Here is a 22,568-nt window from a genome sequence, read left to right as displayed (position 1 = left end):
GCTGAGTCCAGGACCATTCTCACACTGTGGTTTCCCTATTTCCACTCATTTAAGACTCTCTAAAGCAGACTGGCCAGGGTGGCTGACAAGTGGTAGATCAACTAAAAGTAGCTAAACAGAGATGCTTGACCTTAGAAACCTAAACCATTAGCAAGTTCACCCATTAAGGCAGAAAAGAGGGCCATGCTAGTTTGCTCTCAGATTTAAACCAGAGATCGAAGCCACAGTGTGGGAGTTCCACTGCAAGGAATGCAAATGCAGCAATTTGGTTTTTCCTGTGTGATTCTCATATCTCATTTTCCTAAATATAGTCTAAAAAAACTTTAAAAGTAAAAAGGATATACCTGGTTAGCAGTGGCTGAGAAATTTTTACAAGGTGTAGGCTCCGACTGACATGCTCTTTCCTGAATAAAGCAAAAGAATAAAGAAGTGTAATCTTTGTATTGAAACTCTTTGTAGTCACATAGTCCAGCTCTGGAAACAGCCTTCTCATAGCAGATAGTTAGAATAATATTGATCTAAGATTAATTCAACATCCAAATGACTCCCAGAGTACTGCACAAACATTACCGGTGATCATGCAACTACAAACAGATTTTCTTGTGGACCAAAAGAAGGTTCACAAGACCTTCTGATTTTTTTCCAACATACGTAAACTACTTAATTTCAGTATTTCGTTTTGAATTACTCTAAATGGTTTCTTTCACCTCTACCACTTGAAACATCGTGCTACCAGTTATGGTATCAGTTATGATAGCATAGAATCATAGAATGGTTTGGATCAGAAGGAACCTTAAGATCATCTTGTTCCAATCCCCCTTCCACTAGATCAAGTTGCTCAAAGCCCTATCCAACCTGGCCTTGAACACTTCCAGGGATGGGACATCCACAGCTTCTCTGGGCAACCTGTTCCAGTGCCTCACCACCCTCGTAGTGAAGAATTTCTTCCTTGTATCTAATCTAAATCTACCCTCTTTCAGTTTAATGCCATTACCCCTTGTCCTATCACTACACACCCTTGTAGAAAGTCTCTTTTCAGCTTTCTTATAGGCCCCCTTCAGGAATTAGAAGGCTGCTATAAGATCTCCCCGCAGCCTTCTCTTCCCCAGGCTGAACAACACCAACTCTCTCAGCCTGTCCTCACAGGAGAGGTGTTCCAGCCCTCGGATCATCCTCCTCTGGAATCACTCCAACAAATCTGAAAACCTACCAAACTTGAGAAGTTTTGACCTATATATTAAAAACACACTTGGTTACAGCAGTCAAAACAAAAGAGTTGAACAGAACGATAACCTATAAACAATTCATTTGATATTACTGAATAATATTTTTATCACCCTTACATCAACATTCTGAAATAACTGAATACATTTCTGTGAAACCTTCATTTCATGGAACAGCATTTTCTTTCAAAAAACTGTTGTGTCAGGACATTTTTATAAAGCTGCCTGTAGCGTTTCACTGACCTCTGAAATGAAGCGGTCTCAGAGGTAGAAACTGCACATCCTGTACAGCACACAGCAATACTTCACAGCTTTTTTATGTCTAATTCTGCTTTCAAGGGCAGAATCACACAGAGGCACACAAGCCTCTTCCAGTAAAACCAATGGGAAGAGAATAGGCAGATCTGGGGACAGAGAAACAACAAATTCCGTGGCCTCTGCAGGGGTTCTTGAAAGATGCAGAATCTTAGCTCAGACTTTGCAGTAAGCACCCCATTGTTGGATAAACTTTCCTGAGATTCTCCGTCTCTACTAATGGGCAGAGATGGTATTCCTTCTACAAGCAGTAGCTCCAGCGACACAGTAGCTCTTAGATCTCTCCAAGCCCATCAGATGTAAAGGCACCTCGCTTCAGGTGTAATGGCTGCAAGAAGGCAGGCAGCCTCTCTGGGGAAGCTGTATATTCTCTGATTCCAGGGCAGCAAGGACAACAAGATAGTTTTCTCTCTGAAGCTTGTATCTCTGATTCAGAAAGTTCCTTTCTGAACACTCAACTAGGGGCCAACATCACTGGTACTGCTCGGTTAGAAGACCCTGTGAAGACACACTCACTGGGAATGGCTGAAAGCTTAGAGAAGTAACATAAGGTCTTGGGTCTGTTCTGATTGGAAAGCACATGCGCAGAGTGGGAAGGAGGTGTACCATGTAGCAGCAGCAAAGATTTGTCATACTTGCAGGGGTCTGTCACTGTAGTACCTGTGCTTAACACAAGCATAAATACCTTTATCCTTTTAATATAGAGGCACTTGTATCCCTGCCTCATGGGTAAGAGTTGAAGTACAAGGCCACAAAGGGACTCTGTGTCAAAAGGAAATTGAATTAATGGATTCCAAGCCCTCAGCTACTACCCAAACCATTGCTCTATACTTTTTCGGGTGAGAAAGTAGACATGAAAAATGTGATATCCTAGTAGAGGTTTAAGGGTTTACAGTAGCACTAACGCTTCTTGTAGGCTGTCCAAGGGACCAAGAAGCAAGAATTTTTCTGTCACCATTTTCATCACCCAAAATGTGTTACCATAGTAAACCACTTTTTTTTTTCCCCTAATAGAATCTGCAGAAAGCACACGGTATGACACGAGCACAGATGATCCACCTGCCCTCCCAAAGGAGAGATACTCCAAGTCACTGAAGGAAATGGCAGCATACCCGCATAGGGTTGTTGAGCGTCCTTGAAGCTCTCTCAGTGAAGTTGAACTGGTTGGCAAGCTTCTGCTCCTTCACTCTTGGGAGAGGAGCCTCTTCTGCCTCTGCTGCCTCAGCTACTTCTGCTGTTCCTGACCCCTCTGCCTCTTCCTCCCCAGCAGCCTGCAAGAAAATAGAGCAGTGACTCCACCCTGAAAGAAACAGACATCTCTTTTCTTCTACAGAAGCACTTCTTAGACTGCTGTATTTCTGTTGCCTAGTGAAGGATACTGTAACTGAAGGTTCAGTATTATGATGGAAATTAGGAGACTTCCAGAGCAAGGATATTCTGGAATGGTATCTATCAGAGAAAGGATATTCTGGAACAGTATCTAAACAGAAATATGGAAAACCAGGAACTGAAGTTACTTTAAAAGAAAGCCTGACATGAGTGAGATAAAGCATGACTGCCTTTGGTAAAATGGACTCAGTGACCAGAACACTGTGTTAGAGTCCCACAGCCCTCTGTTTTCATTTCCTTGCTAAACAGTAAGCTTTATCTGAAACCAGTCTGAACTTGATTCCAGGGCCTGACACTGTGTGGATAAGAACAAACTTCCCACAGAGTACTCTTTTCCTCATCAGCCAACTGCCTTTAAATCAGGCCACTGTTTATTTCACATAGTTATGCCTATTGCTTTCACCCCTCCACATTTTGTCTTTCACCAGTTTTTTCTTTCAGGAATGAACATGCTGTCCAGAAAGATTTCAGATCCCAGCAAATTACACTGTATCTTGATATAATACCTGGATAAAAACAGACCTTGTGTGTAGGAACCTGTCATCCCCCTACACAGCTCCTCCAAACTGAAAAACATGGCAGGAGAAATACAGCTGTTCAATAGGATCTGCAGGATCTCACCTACAGCAGAGACACCTCAGGCATAAAAGAATCAATCACAGAAGCATCTGAGCAAGCTCATTTTATAATAAAGGAATTTCAAAACTCATACTAAAAATGAAATGGACAGCTCTCAGCTGACTATGGAGAATTACCTGAGTATCTCCTGTGCTTTCTTCATCTTTAATCTCTGTCTCTTCAGATATTACTGCAGAAGTCTCAACAGGAGCCTTTCCTGATGATAGAAAGGGTAAGTGAATAAGGCCAGGATAATAGAACTTATTATTCCATATTCTGCAGATCCTTTTATCTTCTGAAGCATTAATATACAGATGCATCCTTTTCTAATGCTATCTCATTAGACAGAACAGTAACCAATCCCCAGTTTGGAGGGTGATGGTGTGTTCAAAGCCACAAAAGGAGACAATGTTATTACTAGAATGAAACTGCAATAATTCTGGCTGGACTGAAATAAAAAGTCTGATTTCAATGCAGATCAAACTTCTGAAATCCACTTCTGATCTGAGCAGCTTTGTGTCTGGGTATCCCCTCAGCTCTGCGCCTTTCTGGCCCCCAAAAATGGCTGCAATGTACAACCATGGTGAACATTGGCACACAGGAGTTATAACATGTTTTGTTCTTGTTTATATGGATAAAAATGGATATACTAGTCTTGTTACAGAATGATGGATGTCTACATTCCAGTCACAGCCTTGATTGTGTAGTCATGCTAGCATCAAGCTGCTTGGAACTAGCTGGTTTGGAATCTACAAAAAGCACTGGCGTCAACAATCCATGCTTTCATGGCATTGAAGATCCTATTCAGTAATTTGTCCTACTTCCAACCACTGTGCACATTTTGTTAAGTGTGAAATAAAAGAGGCACTGACCCTCAGAAGCTGCAAGTAACAACAATTCTCAGGAGCTTATCCAGTGTTATCATCATGCCTGACAGTTACCACCTTGAAAGAACACTCTTTGTAACACAATTTCTCCTTTCACAGATAGCAGAAGTATGAGAAAATCACTAGGCAGTACATCTTTCGCTCCTGAAAATTCAAACCTAGAACTCTTTGCTAACAACAGAGCTTTTCAGCCCCTGGTGAAGGTGTCTTTTTGACCGAAAACCTAAGAATGGTGATAGTAGCTAGATCAAAGGTCCAACTATCTCAATATCTTGTATCTTACATTGTCCAGAAGTAGATGTCCTGGTAAGAGTGCAAGAACTGGTCACGTATGTGATAGTTTCTTCAATGCTTACCCAGCCTGCACACATTTCTGCTTTAATACTTCAAATCACGGCTGAACCTTTCAAAGCAGGCCAACTAATGCCAGTGGAAGACGTTTGAAAGACACTAAATAGCTCTGAAAATTTCAGTGTCAGTGTTCACATGGCTCAAAAAGCCTGCACTGTTTTCTACACTGTGGCAAACATCTGGTTGATTGTTTTACCTGTTTTTGTTTCCCGAGAAGGATGCAACCCAAAATAGGAGCTGTTCAATTCTATGGTGATGAATTGTGATCATTCTCTCATGTTGAGTAACTGGTAGCAGTGCCTGGCTGAAAATGGTTGTGGTTTCAAATAATAAACCTACCTGCTGCAGTGCTTAGTCTGATACTCTGCCGTCTGCCTTCATCTGAATCTTTGAGTATCATATTTCCATTCAAAGAGAAGTGAATAGCCATTTGATCCACACAGCTTATTGGCTTGTATGCTCGTTCCTACAAAGAGGAAAAAAACAACAAAATCAGCGTGAAAAAAAGTAGTTTAAACCAGAAATACTGTGTAGCCTAAATTGCTGAAGCTAAGAAGATCTATACTGACAAATATATGTTTGTCATTGGCAAATTTACACTGAATTTCTTCCAGCAGTTATTTCTATCTCAGGACATTGAGAACCATAAATTAAAGATACAATGAAAAGAAGCAAGAACACAAAACCTCTAGTTCTTTACCACTGTCACAGCAAGTAAGTTTAAATATAGTTCTAGTGGACCTCTACTACACAGCATTCCCTAAGAGACTCTTACCTCCTGTTGTGCTGAGATCCCTGAATAGTTGTACCTATATAAGAACAGCACCACAGGTAGAGAGCAGTTCTGGTCTGGAGACATTACAGGCTCTTAGCACCATGCTCGAGTTATAAGCACTGTACAAATTCAGCTGTTTGAAGCTAGCTTGATTGGCACTTGCTTGCGGACCACTCTACAGTGCAGGTACACACCTAGGCTGAAACTGTGTATTAAGATTTTGAGCTGCACCTAAAAGCAATCAGAAGCCATTGCAGACCACAGATGCTTTAATAGTTTCCTTAAAAATACTACTGCTTTCTGTACCAACCACAGCATAGCATTGAGCCCACTGCAGTCACTGTGGAGGATTTGAAGATCAGAATCATTCATCACCTGTTTCTATCCCATAAATACAGAAAACATCAACTCCAAATGGAAGAGAAAGTGACCTTATTTGCTTCCACGAGACTGACTTCCTTTCTCTGGTGATGTCATGTAATGGTTGGTCAAAGTAGTTACAGCAGCACAGAGATGAAACAGGCTGGGGAATATTTCACCTCGCTGTTGGTTCCCTGCCTATGGTTGGGGATAATCCAATGCCAGAGCTGAGGGAGCTGTCCCTGTGTCCTTTCTTTCACAGGGTGTAACCCTTCCAAGGGAGGAGTGGGAGGCAAAGCCATCATTCCACTGCAGCAGCCTGTGTTGCTAGCTGTACACGCTAGCAGGAGGAGGCTACACCAGGGTAATGCAGCATATGCTCTCCACACACAAATGTGAAGGTGTGAATCTTGGATGTTTCCTGGCAGTATTTGATACACTCTCCCCTCCTCGCTCCTACTCATCATGAACAGAGCTCTTGTCAGAGACTTCACAAAGCACTTTTCTGAGCTCTCCTATAATTGAAACAACTGAATCTTGATGTGAGAATACTGAGGCATAACTGTCTTACAGACTGAGTAAAGCATTGCCTTTTGTCCTCTAACCACCACAGAATGGAAAAACTTACCACCTGACATTAGCTGCACTAATTACGTTTGCTGGGAGACCTTGCTGAGTAATTGTTTTATCCTACTTCTGAATAAATATGTCAATGCTTTTAGATTTTGTACTCTGTAAAAGCCCTTTAGGAACCAGCGACAGTAAATATGTAACAAGATGAAGCCACATCAAAAGGAAATTTACCTGGTTATAAAGCAAAGGGAAACACAAAACCAGTTAATTGCAAAAAATCTCATCCTTGTTTTACAGGTCATGCCACACTTACTTTAAAGCTGTATCTGACGATATTCTGGGGAGCATGTGGATTATCAGCTGTCAAGATGCGTGTAAATTCCTCTTTTAATTCCTTTGGAATGGAAACAAAATAATATCATAAATAAAAACCCACTGTTAATACAATGTACAACATACAAAAATCGCCAGGTTTACACTCAGTTCTATGATGTTCAGCTCACTGCAGCTATGCCTCCACAAGAACAATGCTTGGAGCCAAGCTAGCTCAAAGTGGAATCCAGAACAGTCGTCTTGCTTCCTACCATAGGATTTCAGCAGGCTTTCTTGAATTCTTTAGCTGCCATGTTAATTTTCTTATCTAAGCTATGGTAGCACTTGAAAAATGCTAGCTGCCTTCTATAGGGCAAGAAAGACAACCCTTGTCTTGAAGCATACACTGTAAAAAAATAGGGTAAACAATAAGCTGAATGGCAGTGCTTGCAGGATCAACCACTGCAAACAAAAACCAGTACTGGTGTTAACTGTTTTCACTACCTGAGCGGGGGGGAAGTATGTCTACCTTCCCTTTGAGAGCTACCTGGAGGACAGGGAGCAATGCTAGAGTTTTACACAGCAGTGAGAACAGAGAGACAACTGCAGTTGGAAGGGTGACCAAATGCAATCTGCTGAACCAAGCTGAGAAGAAATGGCCATAAAACTGTAGGACACCTCCCTGTCCAGTGTATGACACACAGGCACCTGAAAACCTCTGGTTATCCAGACTCCTCCTTAAATGAGGAAAGCCCTGGCCCCATTCCCCTCTTGGATCAACTCCATGCAGATACACTGACTTAAGGGAAGACCATGTTTTAAAGAATATTGTCCCTGTTCTCCTGCTGAAAGCCATTTCAGTTTATGCTGCAGATACCATACTTTAACAAGTACTGGAGTTTTACTCTTGCAGTTTCCTCCAAAACAAATGGCTAAGAGATAGGCTTTGGCTTATGAAGTTTTGTACATATCTCATGACAACTACAGGCATTATTTTACTCACAGCTTCAGTCAGCTCCAGTTGATCTGGGGGTTTGACTAGAGTCTTTGCTGCCGCCCATTCATCTACTCCCTCTCCCACTTCAGTGGAGACATCTTCTTCCTAGCCCAGGAACAACAAGCCCATTAGTGCACCAAGACTGTGACTATTTAGCCCCCTCCCAAAGCAGTGCTTCTCTAGGCATGGAGCAAGGACAAAAATAGCACCATCCGTTCTTTGAGCAGAGCAGATAACCTCAAATGGCAGACCCAAATCTGAAGACAGTTGAATGGCTACACTTGCCAGCAAGAGTTCAGTGGGTTGGAGGAGTCACTGTCTGATGATAATTCCTGGCCTGTAACAAACATGGAATAACTCAAATAACAAAACTCAAGGAACTCCTCTTCAATTTCAGCTTAAAAGTTGGCAATATTTTTTCTTTTGACCAGATAACACCCAAATAAGCCATACTTTAGGATTATTCAAGGGCACAAGTCAAGGACCTGCAATTACTTCTGAAGTGCTATTCTGCAAGCTACAGTTAGAAATTATTTCAATATAGAAAGCAGCAGGGATGTGGCTCCTGGAGGAATGTTAACCACTTTCTTGCAAAGGCCAGCGGGTCTGCATTCTCCCAACCCAGAGGGCAGCTATCCTTGGGCTAGGCTTGGGCTGATGTCACGATATGGTATCATTAACAGGAAAATTAATCACTTCAGGGATGAATTTCAATTAATTGTCGTTACAGATAAACTGCCAGAACACAAAGTTGCTGATTAAAGTGTTTAACTGCTCCAGGCAAAATTTCTCCCTCAGTTTGAAATGTGTAATGGGTTGATTTAAAATAAATCAATCATTCTTTTAAATATAGTTCTCTAAGGTCTGCTAAACTTTATAGCCATATAGTGCTGCCAATGAGTCCAAGGTATAAGTGCAGGCTGTTTGCAGGTACATAGGCTGGACCCAGCAAGGGTTTGCTATCTGCAGAGTGCCACAAAGGTAAAAAGCATAATGCTGTGTGAAAACATGCAGTGGCTGAAAGTAAAGGAGAATTCTGCCTACACCAAGCACCCAGGGAGAGGCTGCAGGCTTCTTTTTTTTCCACAAGGGAGCTGAAATGAGGCAAGCTGTAAGCAAGGTTAGGTGCTCTGACACACAAGAGACTACATAGGCAGAACAGTTGATTATGAATTAACGCTCCCCACATGAACAACTGCTTGTAGGATATTTATCGATGCCAGTTACTTCAGCGCTCTTTTCCCTAGTGAAACAGATAAAAAGTCTTGTGGGTTTAACATTTTTATTTGTGTTTTTCATTTAAAAGTAAATAACTTTCCATTTTAAAGGGTCAAAAGAGGAACATTTAACAAGACTGTGATTCGTCCTAAGAAAGTGAAAAGCTGTTTATCACCACGCCTGTTTTAAGGCACATAAACTGTCCTTCTTCCATCCATGCGAAGGAGCTAAATAAGAGGAAGGTAGATTAAATAAGGATGTTGTAAACATTTATTTGCCTGACAGTAAAAACATTATCATGAGGCTAACAGTAAAAATGTTTACACTAGTTTCTCTAATGGTTTTATTTCTATGTTAATTAAATGCATATGGGCTACTTTTTAAATTTTCTAAACTGAGCAGGCAGTTGTCTCACAGTCTATGTCATCCTGTATTTTGGAATTTACATCCCAACCACTTTATTTCAATCTTTTCATCTTGCAGTTTACCTAAATCATGCCTTTGTTTTAGCTGCCGTTTTTATTCTAACTTGCTACTGTAGTTCCCTTCTCAGTGGAAATCTAGAGCAAACCCTTAATGTTAAATCAATTAGAATGTTATAAATTCAATAAAACATGCCATTGTTCAGACTGAATCTAGTTTGCAGCTCATAGATAAAGAAGAGAAAAACATTTTTAAGACTCGTGGATGTGTAGACCTTACCCGTTTTTTAGATACAGCTTTAGCAGGCCTTGGTGGTACTGCCTTTCCTCCTGAAGGTCCACTTTGGCCCTGAAGCGAGAACATACCCAATATAAACCTTCAAAGCACATTGTTTCCTAATTTAACCAAAGCAGAATAAAAGTTTAATGTGCTTACTTATGTTTGCTGCAGAGGTATTTTTCAAAAGCCAAGTATATCAGTACTTTGTCTATAAATCTTTTGAATGAAAGGCAGTCACTTTTGTAATGGTACCACCATGAGTCACCATCCCTAGAGGTATTTAAAAGCTGTGTAGATGTGGTGCTTGGGGACATAGTTTAGTGGTGGACTTGGCAGTACTGGATTAGTGGTTGGACTCAATGATCTTAAAGGTCTAACACAAGACTAGTTTATTAGCATAAAGAAACACTAGGCTCTATCCTGGTTACCGCCTGTCTGTGATATGCCTAAATGTCACACACATGGGGTTCTAGCACATTAATCAAACACACAGAAAGGCTACTCTTGCCCCAAGTGCTCACATGTGACAGTGAGTCCAGAGACAGAAGATCCACACCTACAAAGCCATGAGTGCTGAAAAACCACAGAAAACACTGAAACAGTTGTTTACAGGGAGCCTTATAGAGTATTCCTAAGTGAGATTACCCAGAGGTTAAGGAATAACAGATGGGGACCAGTGACAAAGCATTATGCAAACTTTACAGAAAGGGGGAGAGGAAATGAAGAGGATCCTTTTGAGAAGATGCTGAGGGACTGACAGGACCAAGAACCCAAAAGGCAGAGGGTGAGAGAGCTGATAAATCAAACAAAGGAGACAACATTAGAAACCTTGGCAAAACGGTTTTAGGATGGATCCCAGATAACTTTGGATGGGATGGATGGGAAAAGTAGAGGAGTTACTTGAAAAAAGCGACTACATGACAGGAAAGAAGGGGATACTAGAGGACAAGAGGGAAGGAAAACAAAGGGGTGGAGGGGAAAGCTCCCATGGATTTTCTTTAGAAGAACATTAGAGTGCGCCTTTCAGCCCAGATCAAAGGTCCACCTACCTAAGTATCTCTCTCCACACTGTTCAAAAGCAGACACCTATGGAGCTTTCTCCAGGATGCCCACTCAGCTGCCCACAGGGATTTGAATCAGAAATGCTGTCCATTTTATTTCATATCAGTGGGTCTTTTTCTCCACAAATTTATTCAGTCATTTTGGAATCCATGTGCTTTTTTAGCATGAACAACTTCCACAGCAAGGACTCTCATGGTACAACTAAATGCTAATGCAGAGACCTGCTGCTTGCTTAAGTCTGCCACTTGCTGCTTTCATCTGTTTTGCCTAGTTCTTCTACTGGAAAGCCCAGCTTTATCACACTAGCTGTTGTTCATCAACTTTTCCATATCTCTTATGAACACCTTAAGTAGCACAAGTCTCTACAGAGATTCCTAGACTCCTCTCATAATTTCCCTCCATTATGAAAATTAAATATTCAATTCTACCAGCTGCTTCATATATATTACACAATTAAGAAGCCATAATTACTTTGACCCAGTATCCCCTGTTCTTCTTTCTAAAGCCCCATTACTTGTAAGACTTGACAATAAGAATTCAGAAAATAAGTATTTTCAGAGAACAAACTGTAGCAGAGATGTGAGGCTGCAACTTCCAGTGTTGTTGCCCTTTGTACAAGCTAAGCCACATAAAAATTCTGTTACTAACAAGGAGTCTGGGATTACTTTTATTCCAAAAGATACATATTAAAAAATATGAAAAATGAGCAGACCAATACGTTCCTCTACTTAGGAAATGTGCCTCACTTTGAAACAAAAGTTGTTATGACTCAAGTGGAGAAAATAGATATGACATTTCCTTTACAATCCCACAGCGGGCTGGTAACAGAGCAGAGCAGAGAGCCTAGGAGCCCCAGCATCACAACCACTGCTGAGACTGCTGGGTTACACAGCTGGCCTGTCTCCACACTTCAATGGCCTGTCAATGGGCAACAGAGCACTATATTCTACGAGGACCATGCTACATGCACATTAGATATGACTTAACCAGCAAAATTTAAAATACATTTTCAGAGCAGAATTTTATTCAGATCCAAATCAAAATCAAATTCTTAATTTTAAACATGAAAGAAAGCATACTCACTATTATCCCTTGCAATTGAGTCTATAAAAGTGCTGTTTATCCAGCAGCAAAGGCATGAACAAGGCAACCTGAGGGTAATTGGTTTTGACAGTTGCACACATGTCAGTTAACATAATCCAAAGAGCCACTTATGAATAAATATCGCAACTGTATTAAAATCCAAAATTGACACTGAAGAAGAGCTAGAGTTAGAGTGCACTGGAAGGAAGCAGCACAAACTCCTTCCTGCTCCCCACACCACAAAGTGTTTGTAGGGTAGAGCATGAGCAATTATTCTAATCAACGAGGGGCCTATGGCTAATATATTTCTTTTGTCTTTGTACAGTACCATCATGGTTCTAAGACTGTAACTTCACAATATAGTAAAGGCATGGCATGATACAGAGACCTTGAGGAAACCCCAGATGTGGCATAGAGGACTACAGGTAGGGGATGATAAGAGATGGGGCACAGGCTTGACATTGGAGACCTCACTGCAGTAAGCATTGGCCAGCTATAGAAATGCAGATCTGCAGACAGGAGAACTGGACAAAGCTGGGTTTAGGGGTAAAAAAGAAAACAAAATAATAATATCTAGCACACTTTTAAAGCATCATATACAGTAACACCAGGCGTAAAGTGGAACACCAGACCAAGGAAGAAAGAGCAAGTTGTGAAAGTGTGTTAGCTAACCTATAAAGGAAACTCCAAGTGGGTCCTACAGTGAAGAAGAAACCATCAACATGGACATCTTATCCTTCTCAGTGAAGGACCCCAGATGCTGACAACTTGCTATAACATCCCCACCAGTACAGTAAAGTGAAACCATCAACCTTGGGAACCAGAGGACCAGAAGAAGGGTGAGCACAGTACCAGAAAAGGGGTTGAAACTAAGTAGCTTGCAAGCAACAGTTTTAACTGCATCATCATCATCATCATTATTATTGCTATTATTTTTTTCACAGAAGTACTTATTTTCTGTAATAATTATGTCTGGACTGACGATAATGTTTAGACTAAGGTTTCAGTCACACTAACATTAAATTATTAGTTTTATATATATAAACAAGATTTTCAGTGTAACAAAGTTCACAGACTATTTAAAAATGAACCAGGCTCTGAAACTCTTAACTTTGATCCCATGCATGTTTTCACCCTTTATCAAAATGTAGCTGAGAGTACCATATCCAGCTGTGTACGACTGAGAGAGGGTGTTCAAGGGAGGGGTCTCATTGCATCCGTTGGTGGGATTTACTTCCCTTCTCCATTTGACTCATTCCTACTTCACTGCCAGACCCCGCTCCCTGACTGCGGCAGCTTGCTTCAAGGCTCCCTGGGAACTAAATGAAGTAGTTCTCCACAGAAGGGAGCAAGAACATGACTGACAGGACAGTTATAAAATTGCAGTCATTATCTCTGGTATTTTGAACTAAAAAAACTGCAGCTGTCCCCTTCAAGGCCAACAGTTATGCCTTAGGCCTACTTGGCTATCACACAGATCCTTGGCTAAGTGCTACATAATACGGACACAGTTAGCCTACTCCAAAAGTGTGCTAAACATGAAGAGGGAAGATGGGAGCCAGCACATACTGACCAGTGACTTTTCTGCCGTAAGTGCTCCACAAAGTCAGGACAGCCATACCTAGACCAGATGAGTGCAGGTTTGTCTGGCAGGTGGTAGTAGGGACTAGGAAGGTGTTAGTCCTCAGCTCATTCCATCTGCCTAGACAAACCACCCCTTGCAGTACAGAGACCTACTTCAACAACAACCAAAGTTGTGGTTGGACCAAATCTTATTTGGTGGATATCCTGGACTCTGGCCGGTGAAGGTAAAGACTGCAACTCCACTTGACTCAACACTCTGCAAAAGTCAGTATAAAAAGCAGAATGCAGCCTTCAGGATGCAAGCTTCATTCCTGTGGGGATGTACTACAGCAGCCTATGCTAGCAAGGTTCAAGGTTCTGAGCTGACAGAAGGTTCAACCCAAAGTGCCTAAAACTGTTGGAATCCAGCTGGAAGGTGACACAAACATGAAGAGATGAGAAGACGTCCTAGTATTTTGGCAATATTAGCACTAGGCAACACTCATCAAAACTAGTAGATCTGTCTATTACAAGAAGCAAGGTGGGGAGCAACCATGGGTCAGTCAAGCATACACAATCTTTTACATCACCTCCTAATTCACATAATAGCACAAAGTCTACTGCTGCACCACTTCCTGAAAAGTTCCTGACATTCCTTTTGATTGGTGTATCTGTGTTTTGTCCTTTTGCTATTTCTTTTGCAAGCTCCTGCTCCCTGTAAATCTTTCCAAAGCCAGCACACTGCCCTTAGTCGTACCTTTACTTAAAACTCCTCTCTGCTACATTAGTTGTAAAACGTCCTCAGTAGCACCCTGGTAGCTGGTGTCCTGTCACCACAGCTCAGAATGGTGGCCATTGCTTCTTCATTCTTCTTTTTACTGTACCAATCTGTTATCCATAAACTATTATTTAAGATGTAACCCTTTTGCTCTGACAGCTATTTCTTTGTTCCACATCACACAGTGTTTGTACCACAGAGGTCACAAATGCATCCACAATATAAATAAGGAATAATCCATAACTGTGAATCAACATAATGACTGTACATTCGCTAGCAAGATACTGGCCTTCATATGCATCTCTAAAATTCAAGCACATTTTAGCTGCTACATAATTATATGAAATATAAGTTAACAGACTATTATTAGCATCTTAAAGAGAAACATTCAGAAGTTAGAAAATGTGATAATTAAGGTTGCTGGGGCAACTTTCAATTCACCCCATTGGGCACAAGCATTATGATACACAGCTTAATTCCATAATTACACTCTTTGGCTTTTCAGGTGCCCTCACTTAAGCTCTCCCAGGCTTACAAGCATGGACAGAGTTCAGACAGTAAGTCACTACTAGTATTTTGGTCTATGTTGTTCAGCATCTAGAGTCTTTTTTTTTTTTTAATGTATAGCCTAAGTCAGACATGCCTTCCTCCCCTCAAAGAACAGTTACATTTCAGAAAATTCTGTATAAACTGAAGATGGTTTTGCTACAGAAAGAATCAACAGCCTTCCTAAATCTTCCTAATAAACGGTGATACTATCCCTGCCCTAAATTAATTAATTAATTAACAATAAGTGGAGTGTGAATAATTATGAGGAATTTATATTAGGAAAAAAGGAGATATTGTTGCTAGGGAACTAAGAAATGGGTAGGAGGCATTAAAGAGTTATAAGGAGTTTCTCACCTCCAGGTCACCATAATAACTCTGGCCACCCTGGGAGGTGCTCCACTGCTACAGGAAAAAATGCCAGAGTATGAATTTATGCATGCTAAAAATGCTTTACTCTGATGACCTTCTTACATAAAATAAATGAAAATACTATCGTAGTTCCCACAGTAAAAAGACATTAGAAGCCCATAACCATCATAATACTTAAATTAAGGATATAGAAAACTCAAGTGACTGTTCTTTTCTGGACCTTTCTTCCAGGATGTGTTTATGACAGCAGCACCTAGAAATTCCTCCCTGGCCCACACACTGACTAAGCTACAAGACATATTGACTATTGACTAATGCAACAGTACAGTAATACAACAGGATGATAGAGATGAAGAGAGGAAACAGCTGAAAAGTGATGCTTTAAATGCCATTTAATTTTCCTTTCCCTTGCCAGAGTTCCCTCTAATGCAGACAAGGCATCAGGAGATGCAAATAGCTGCAAAATCAAGTCCTTCAGCAGGAAGTTCTCCTGTTGCTGACCTATCTAACAAGCATTTCTAATTTTATTTTTAGGTAGAATGTTTGGGTTGTCTCCAAATGAAATTCCTCTAATTTTTTTTAAGTTATAAACCAGTAAAATTAAAATAAGAAGAAACTACTGGCTACTTTCCAAAGGACTTCACCGTAAATAAAAATGGCACTGCCAGTCTGGCATTTAGGAAGATCTATCCTATTTCTGCATCCCAGGAACATGAAATGGGAGGGCAAGCATCAAAGAGATGCAAAGTCTGGTGGAAATTTTGCCTTCAACACCTTAGTAATATGCTGCCAGCTTGGCCTGAAATGAGGAAAATAAAGAATCATACTCAACCATTCATCCAGGTCTTGTCCTTCTTGCTTACTCTGTCCACAGTCATTATTTGTCTCTCTTTTTGTTGGCAGTGTAACAGCCACTAATTGCTGATCTAAGACTCATTAACCGAGTTTACACAAAATAGACAGGACTATCAGTACCTGCCTTCTTGACTGAATAGCAAAAGCTCTGAAGCTTTTTCCAAGACCTAGAACAATCATGTCTGATTCTTCTTTAACAGCTATTTTCTATGGCCCTACTTTTCAACTATTTCATCCTCCACTGCAGAAAACATCTGACTTATCAGTGGCAATGCAGATGATAAATAAATCACCTTGGTGTCCTAAAAAGCAGAGATGTACACTCAAGTGGTCATTTAAGAACTGTGTTAAACCCTGAATCTGTGACCACAGAAATCCTTCATGAAAAATGTGTCCAACCTTCACATTCAGATCCAAGACCTGCCCTGACTAATCAAGTAGAAGATGCAATGATGCTACCACGTGCACTGTCCTGCGATCCAGGATGAGGTTCCTCACTATAGCCTTTACTGGGCTATACATCCTTCTCCTGTACTGTCAGATTAAACTGGCTCTTGAAACTGGTCACTGCACGGTGAGGAGCCAGGCAAACCACTAAACAGTAACTCCTGGTGTAATGTGAAATTTCTCCCTATGCTTAAAGCACAAGGTGGGCTAAGCAGATCTGGATTTGCAGGTCCAGCCTAAAATATCAGAAAATTCAGAGACAGTGATGATGCAGGTCAATTAGTCTGCAAAGCTGAACCATCAGTTCATGTTAAGCAAATTTTCCAAGAGCTGAAAACTGATTATGTATTAATGAAACACTTATCAGGGCAATGACAAATCCAGATGATACTTTTTTAGGATCATTGAAGAGACATCCCTGCAGCCTTTCTGCTCCCCATGCTAGCTGTCACCATACGACAGACAAGGCTGGGCAATCACAGAATGCTCCTGCTAAGTTTACTTCATCTTCCTGCACAGAGACATTATCACTCCTGCATCCTCTGGGGCACAGCACAGAGGTTAACATGTAATCAGAGAAAAAAAGAACACAGATGCTTGTAGGATTCTAAGGGGAAGAGGGAGAATTATTACAAGAGCTACGCTTGACATTTCTGTAAAACCATTAGGTAATTTCCTGCTAGCTTTTCATTCTTGTTTTGTATATTAGCATCTCCCTAGTAAACCACCGCTCGGCACAAGGAACAGGGAAGCACAGAACGGAAACGAAGCCAAAGGAAGCAAAGTGACTTCTAGCCTGCCCTGAAGCAGACATCCATTTACACACACTAGGGGTGCCAATTTAAGAGCTGTTTGACAATACATTTTATAAATTGTTTTCTGAGAGACACTAAACTGAGTGTTTATTTTATATTCCATGGATGGTTTACTGCATGTTTAAGAGCCATTAAGAGCCTTAAAAGCATTTGCTGGCAAAAACGTAAAATGTGACTGATTACTGACTGTGTTTATGGAAGGGGTTTCTTTGTTTCTCTTTGACAACTTGCTGAACAGCAAAGAAGCTGCTTACATGTCACTGGGTGCAAGACCACAAGTCAAGTGTAAGAAGAAATGCCTCGCTGTCTGAATTCAGATGACTTCTTAACACCATCTAAGTGACCTGTTGCGTCAGTGATCTGACAGTGGGCCTGACTCTAAGTGAAGACTAGCCAGTCTGGTTTTGCATGCCATAAATGCCAAGAAGTGTATGCAACGCCAGTTAAGAAACCACAGCCAAATCATGCTTCCCATTCGGGTGGGTTCAGGCAGAGGTACAGAGCAGCACAGGGTGCTCCCCACTGCTCACACAAGGCTTTTCTTTGAGTCACAAGTCAAAGACATGGAAATCTGGAACCAAGACCTCCAACAGCATACCTCATATCTATGTTTAAAATAAGAATCTCAAAAATGTTGGCCCATTTCTCTCACCACCCAGGACCATGCATGGAACTGACACCAGGCTAATAGTGTGCTGTTCTCTATCCTATCAACAGCTTTCTGCGTGTCCGTGCACATACCATACAGGTCAGTGTTTTAAAGAATACTCTGAGTGTCCTGTTTGTCATACTGAAGACCTAATTTTCAGGGGGGCTGAGAATCTAATTCTTCCATTCCCTTCAGTCTGAGGCAGGGATTTGGCTTATGGCTTTCCATAATTCTACCTCTTCCCAAAATGCTGTGGAGCTCCATTGTGCATAACACATTTCTGACCTGAAAGAAAGATGTTACTGAAGTACAGAACAAAAGTAAGTATTATCATTAACAAAGCTGCACCAGGAATACAAAGATCCAGACACATCCAACTATTTTAACAAACTCTGAACACTGAAACACATTTGTTATTAATGTACATAAATGTAGAAAAGCCTTTAGATGCTTCTAATTAAGTCTAATTTATCTCTGATGGCCAACCAGCTTTTGACATATTTTCACTCAGGAATATGGGAGCTTTCTTTCAAAGAAAAAGAAGACATCAGGTGGTTGGATATTGAAATGGAGGCTGAAGGCAGCCAGATAAAGAAAAAAAGAGTGAAATAAAGCAAGAAACTAATGTCAGACAAGAAGGCAGATACAAGACAGGCACAGAAGAAGGGCAGGCAACCACCACCTGTAGGGGAAAAGAAGAAGAAAAAAAGAATTTATCACAAAGCACTTGAAGAACACACAGCCATGAAAACAGAGGAGGGACTGGATGTGACATGCAGTAAAAGGGAAGGACCTGATAGTGTTCAGGTAACTATCTCAGCTTTGAGAACAATTCCAGGAAAAAATTTTCAAAGGGAAAGCAGTCAGCAATGAAAAGGCTGGGAGGCAGAGCAGAACAAAGCATTGTATAAGAAATAGAGGAATGAAAAGCACAGGGACGGGTGAGAAGAGCATAGTGCTAGAGGAGAATTCGCAATGAAAGGGACAAGGATGGAAAGCCTACAGAAACGATGCTTAGCAGAAAAACAAGCCTCACCAGCAAGTAGCAGGCTTGTTTCCTGCCTCACTACAAACATGGGCAGGAATGAGGAATATGTATGAGGGAGAAGTGCATGAGCTTCCTCACTTATTTTCGAAGTTAATTTTCTTGTCAAGAACTGGGATCTTGACCTTGACTCAATAATTTATCTTACAGTGGCCATCAGGGCTCAGTAAATACCAACCATCGGGCCCTGATTGGGCAGCGATCCATGCAAAGGCACAGCCATCCACTCCCCGGACTCCCAAAGCCACTGAGATACAGGCTATATTTTGAGTCAGGGAAAATGAGCAAAAGTCTCCAGCCTCCAGAGCCACTAATTTCTTCCACTAGAATATTTCAGTAGATAAAGGAACATGAAACAGCAATCAGATTTAACAGGCTCAAGGCAAATACAGGAAAGGCAGTACAGGACAAGTTAAAATTATTGTCTTTTAAACTATTATAATGAAAGTTATGTGAAAAGCCAAAAATTCTAAGGGTTCAAGCACTTTATGACGTTTTCAAGAGCTTTAAAATAAAATTAATGCCTTTATTAATGTGCATTAATTATGTTTTTCAAATAACATGTGAATCAATGCCTCTCCATTTCAGAATACTCAAGATAATGGCTACTGAAAATGACTGAAAATATTTATGTGGAAATGCTAAAAATAAAAGAAACTGAAATTCAGAGCAAGCATTTCATTCCAGGTTTAGCTGGTATCATTCAGTTTTACAATTTTAGCAAAAACGTGTTCATTACCTAGGACTAGATCTGGGTTTTGGTTCTGATTTTGTGTCCTTTGCTAACTTTAAAAAGTCCTTTGTAACTTGATAGTTACTAGTACTTGTTAGTAGAAGATTAGGAATGTCACAGTGATCCTCTCTTACTCTTGGCTACTCTAAAGCCCAGAAGCCCTCCTACCATGTGTATAGAAGCACCAAGATGGCTCCCAGAGACCTCAGGGGCCCTCAGGAACCATTTCAGTACTTCTGGATTTTGGGCTCCAACATCTGGTTGCAGAGGCAGGGAGGTGCAACTGGACTCTGCAAAGTCAGCTAACACTTAGTGGGGTTTATCAGCTCAGGCTTCAGAAGTCATGGAAGTCTGTATGGGGTCTATACAAATGTGGTGTGGATAAAGCACAGATGAGATGAAACACCCTTGGGTAACTGGATGGGGATCAGATGATCAGCAAGGATTGCTGTTGCCTTATTGAAAGAGCTCCTGCTGTCCAGATCCCCTCACAGACCACTGGGGACTGCCCAGGGATCTCAGCCACCACCTCACAGCTCTGGACCATCACACTGGTCCCTCTGTTTTTTCTTTTAACTTTCCTTGATCAGTTATGGCTCTCTTGCATGTGTTCTGGACTGAGGAAGCAGTCTGCTTGCTCTCAGTCACTTCTGGGCCACCTATGCTAACCCTCTTCCCCCCACCCCAAAGATTAAATATGTTGGGATTGACATAAACCTGTTAAGAAAATGGTTTTATCAGTCAGGTCATCTTCTACTTTTAATTCAAACACTTTGACAGTCCAGTAGTAGATGAGATGCAGGAATGAATCTGACTGAGCCCTTTATCCTGTGAGGTAATGTATGCAGACATGCATAAAGGCAGTGAGGTCTCACACATGCATCCACCCACACTGCTGTTCCCAGAGTAGGGTTAGGGCCATGAAGGTTAGCAGATGACCTCACTTCATTGTCTGAACTGAGAGGCAACCAAATATTAAGACAATAGGAAAGTGATGAAAGTTACAGCTAGGTATAACTGAAATAATATTTTTTAACTTTTTTAAAATAGGGATTTTAACCTATCTGCTCAGTGTCTCTGAAAGATTCTCTGGCAGACTGGTGACACCTCAAGTGAATTAAAACCTGCCCTGGAAGGGAAGTGTCATATGCTGTAAGAGCGATGTCATGACAAGACTGTCTGAGGACTTTGCAACAGTACAGTGACACCGCATGGGTGCTGCGGCTTTGGGACATGCTGGTTTGCCTCAACAGGGTGCATAGAAATGCCACAGAACACACAGGGTATCACTGGCGGAGCGATAACATACCTCAGTGCAGGGACAGAACGAGGCAACATGATGTAATCATGCAGCAAGCAGTGTTGGGAGGGGCTGTGCTGAGCCCCGGTGTCTCACCCAGCCCTGCAGGGTTACAGCTCTGGGGCACTCCCTGAAGGGACACGAGCTGGGCTACGCATAGTGATGTAACGTGTGGTGGCTTTGGGAGTGGTGATGCCATCATGGGCCTGGTGTTGCGCCAGTGGCGCTGTGGCACCCACACAGGGGAGGAGCTGAGGGCAGCACAGACAGAGGAGTACCGCAGAGCAATGTTGCCTCGTGTGAGCCGTCGTCTCCCGCTGCACGAGGCGCTGCAGTGACGCCATTCGGGGGGGCTGACGTCACAGCGGCGGTGAGGACGTCGCGGCGGCGGTGGTGGGGATGTCCCCACGGCGCTGTCACGCGGGGGAGCAGCGCCGCCCCGCTACTATGGCCGCTTGGGACAGGCCCTTACCTGCCGGTGCCTGTCGCCCGCCTTGGCTGGCATGGCGGCCCTCCGCCACCGGCCGCTCCTCGCGACGGCCCCGCGCCCTCCCGCCCAACCGCCGGCCGGAAGTTGATAGAGGCAACCATGGCAACGCTCCGGAAGCGGAGCGCGCCGTCGGCCCCGGCTATTGCTCCCCCACCCCACCCGACCCCACCCCACCCGACAAGGTGCCCCCGCTGCCCCCACCGGCCCCCCCGAGGGAGGGAATGGTACATCCCGCCGGCAGCTGGGCGGGGGCCGTGGGGAACCCAGCATCCGGGCCCCGGGTGACTGACAGTGGCCCCGCCTCTTCATGAATATGCAAAGCGGGGTGGTGCGGCGGCGGCCGGACCCGGAAGCGGCGCGGCTGAGTCACCCCGGCGGCGGCGGCGGCCAGCGGTGGCGATGAGGCAGCAGCTGCGGCGAGTGGCGGCGTCGTCCTTCGGCGCCTGAGGAGCCTCCTCGCCCGCCCTTCTTCCCTCCATTCATCCCTCCCTCCTTCCCTCCTGCCCCGCCCCAGCCCCGCCGCCACCATGATGGAGGAGATAGACCGGTTCCAGGTGCCCGCCGTGCGCGCCGAGATGCAACCGCTGGTGAGGGAGGGGCGGGTGGGGCCGCGCTGTCCCCGGGAGCCGCCGCCTCACCGGGGGTCCGGGGGCAGAGCGGGGGGGAGGCGACACACGGGTGCCGGTGGTGAGGTGGGGCCCGCGCGCCGCCGCCGTTATGTAACGGCAGTCCCCTCAGCGCCGCCGCCGCCATCCCCGCCGGGGCCGGGGCCGTGCCCAGCGGCGGCTGCTGTGTCATCTCGGACACAGCCGGTGGGCACGGCTGCCCGCACGGCCCTTCCGTCCCGACCCCCCCACCGTCATCATTCTCATCATCCTTCCCCGGCACCGTCGGTAGCAACGGCAGAAACCACCCGCCAGGGCGGGGGGGGGTGGGGGGGGGGCGGTGGCTCCGCTTCTGCCTCTGTGGAAACGTCGCTTCTTCAAAGGCAGCGGCGGCCCCGCGCACCCCGGCCCGTGGGCTCCGGCGGCGGGGTCGTGAGCGCCGCGGGGCGGGGGGGGCCGGCGGGGGGAAGGGCGGGCGGCAGCCGGAGCACCCGAGAAGCTGGAG

General features: G+C 43.4%; 2 protein-coding genes across 4 annotated transcripts in view; one reads left to right on the top strand and one right to left on the bottom strand.

Annotated features, from left to right (window-relative positions):
- Positions 1–21,527, bottom strand: part of DNAI1 (dynein axonemal intermediate chain 1) — a 150,932-nt gene extending 129,405 nt beyond the window's left edge. The window contains exons 1-8 of the mRNA XM_064438623.1: positions 21,441–21,527; positions 9,721–9,789; positions 7,807–7,905; positions 6,805–6,885; positions 5,123–5,249; positions 3,683–3,762; positions 2,651–2,809; positions 345–404 (exon numbers count right to left, since the gene is read on the bottom strand). Coding sequence (XP_064294693.1) covers positions 345–404; positions 2,651–2,809; positions 3,683–3,762; positions 5,123–5,249; positions 6,805–6,885; positions 7,807–7,905; positions 9,721–9,789; positions 21,441–21,473 — 708 coding nt within the window. The 5' untranslated portion in view covers positions 21,474–21,527. The remainder of the gene's footprint in view (positions 1–344; positions 405–2,650; positions 2,810–3,682; positions 3,763–5,122; positions 5,250–6,804; positions 6,886–7,806; positions 7,906–9,720; positions 9,790–21,440) is intronic.
- A 128-nt stretch (positions 21,528–21,655) lies between these two features.
- FAM219A (family with sequence similarity 219 member A) overlaps positions 21,656–22,568 on the top strand; it is a 111,395-nt gene continuing 110,482 nt past the window's right edge. Inside the window, exon 1 of one of the 3 annotated variants that reach the window (XM_064439437.1) lies at positions 21,656–22,045. In XM_064439437.1, the coding sequence (XP_064295507.1) occupies positions 21,986–22,045 (60 nt within the window). In that variant the 5' untranslated portion in view covers positions 21,656–21,985. The remainder of the gene's footprint in view (positions 22,046–22,568) is intronic. The other 2 variants (XM_064439438.1, XM_064439436.1) reach the window with 2 other exon arrangements.

Source organism: Phalacrocorax carbo, chromosome Z (assembly GCF_963921805.1).
Source record: "Phalacrocorax carbo chromosome Z, bPhaCar2.1, whole genome shotgun sequence".
Lineage (NCBI taxonomy): Eukaryota > Metazoa > Chordata > Aves > Suliformes > Phalacrocoracidae > Phalacrocorax > Phalacrocorax carbo.
The sequence above is the reverse complement of the archived record's forward strand: the minus strand, read 5'-3'. Positions and strand labels throughout refer to the sequence as shown.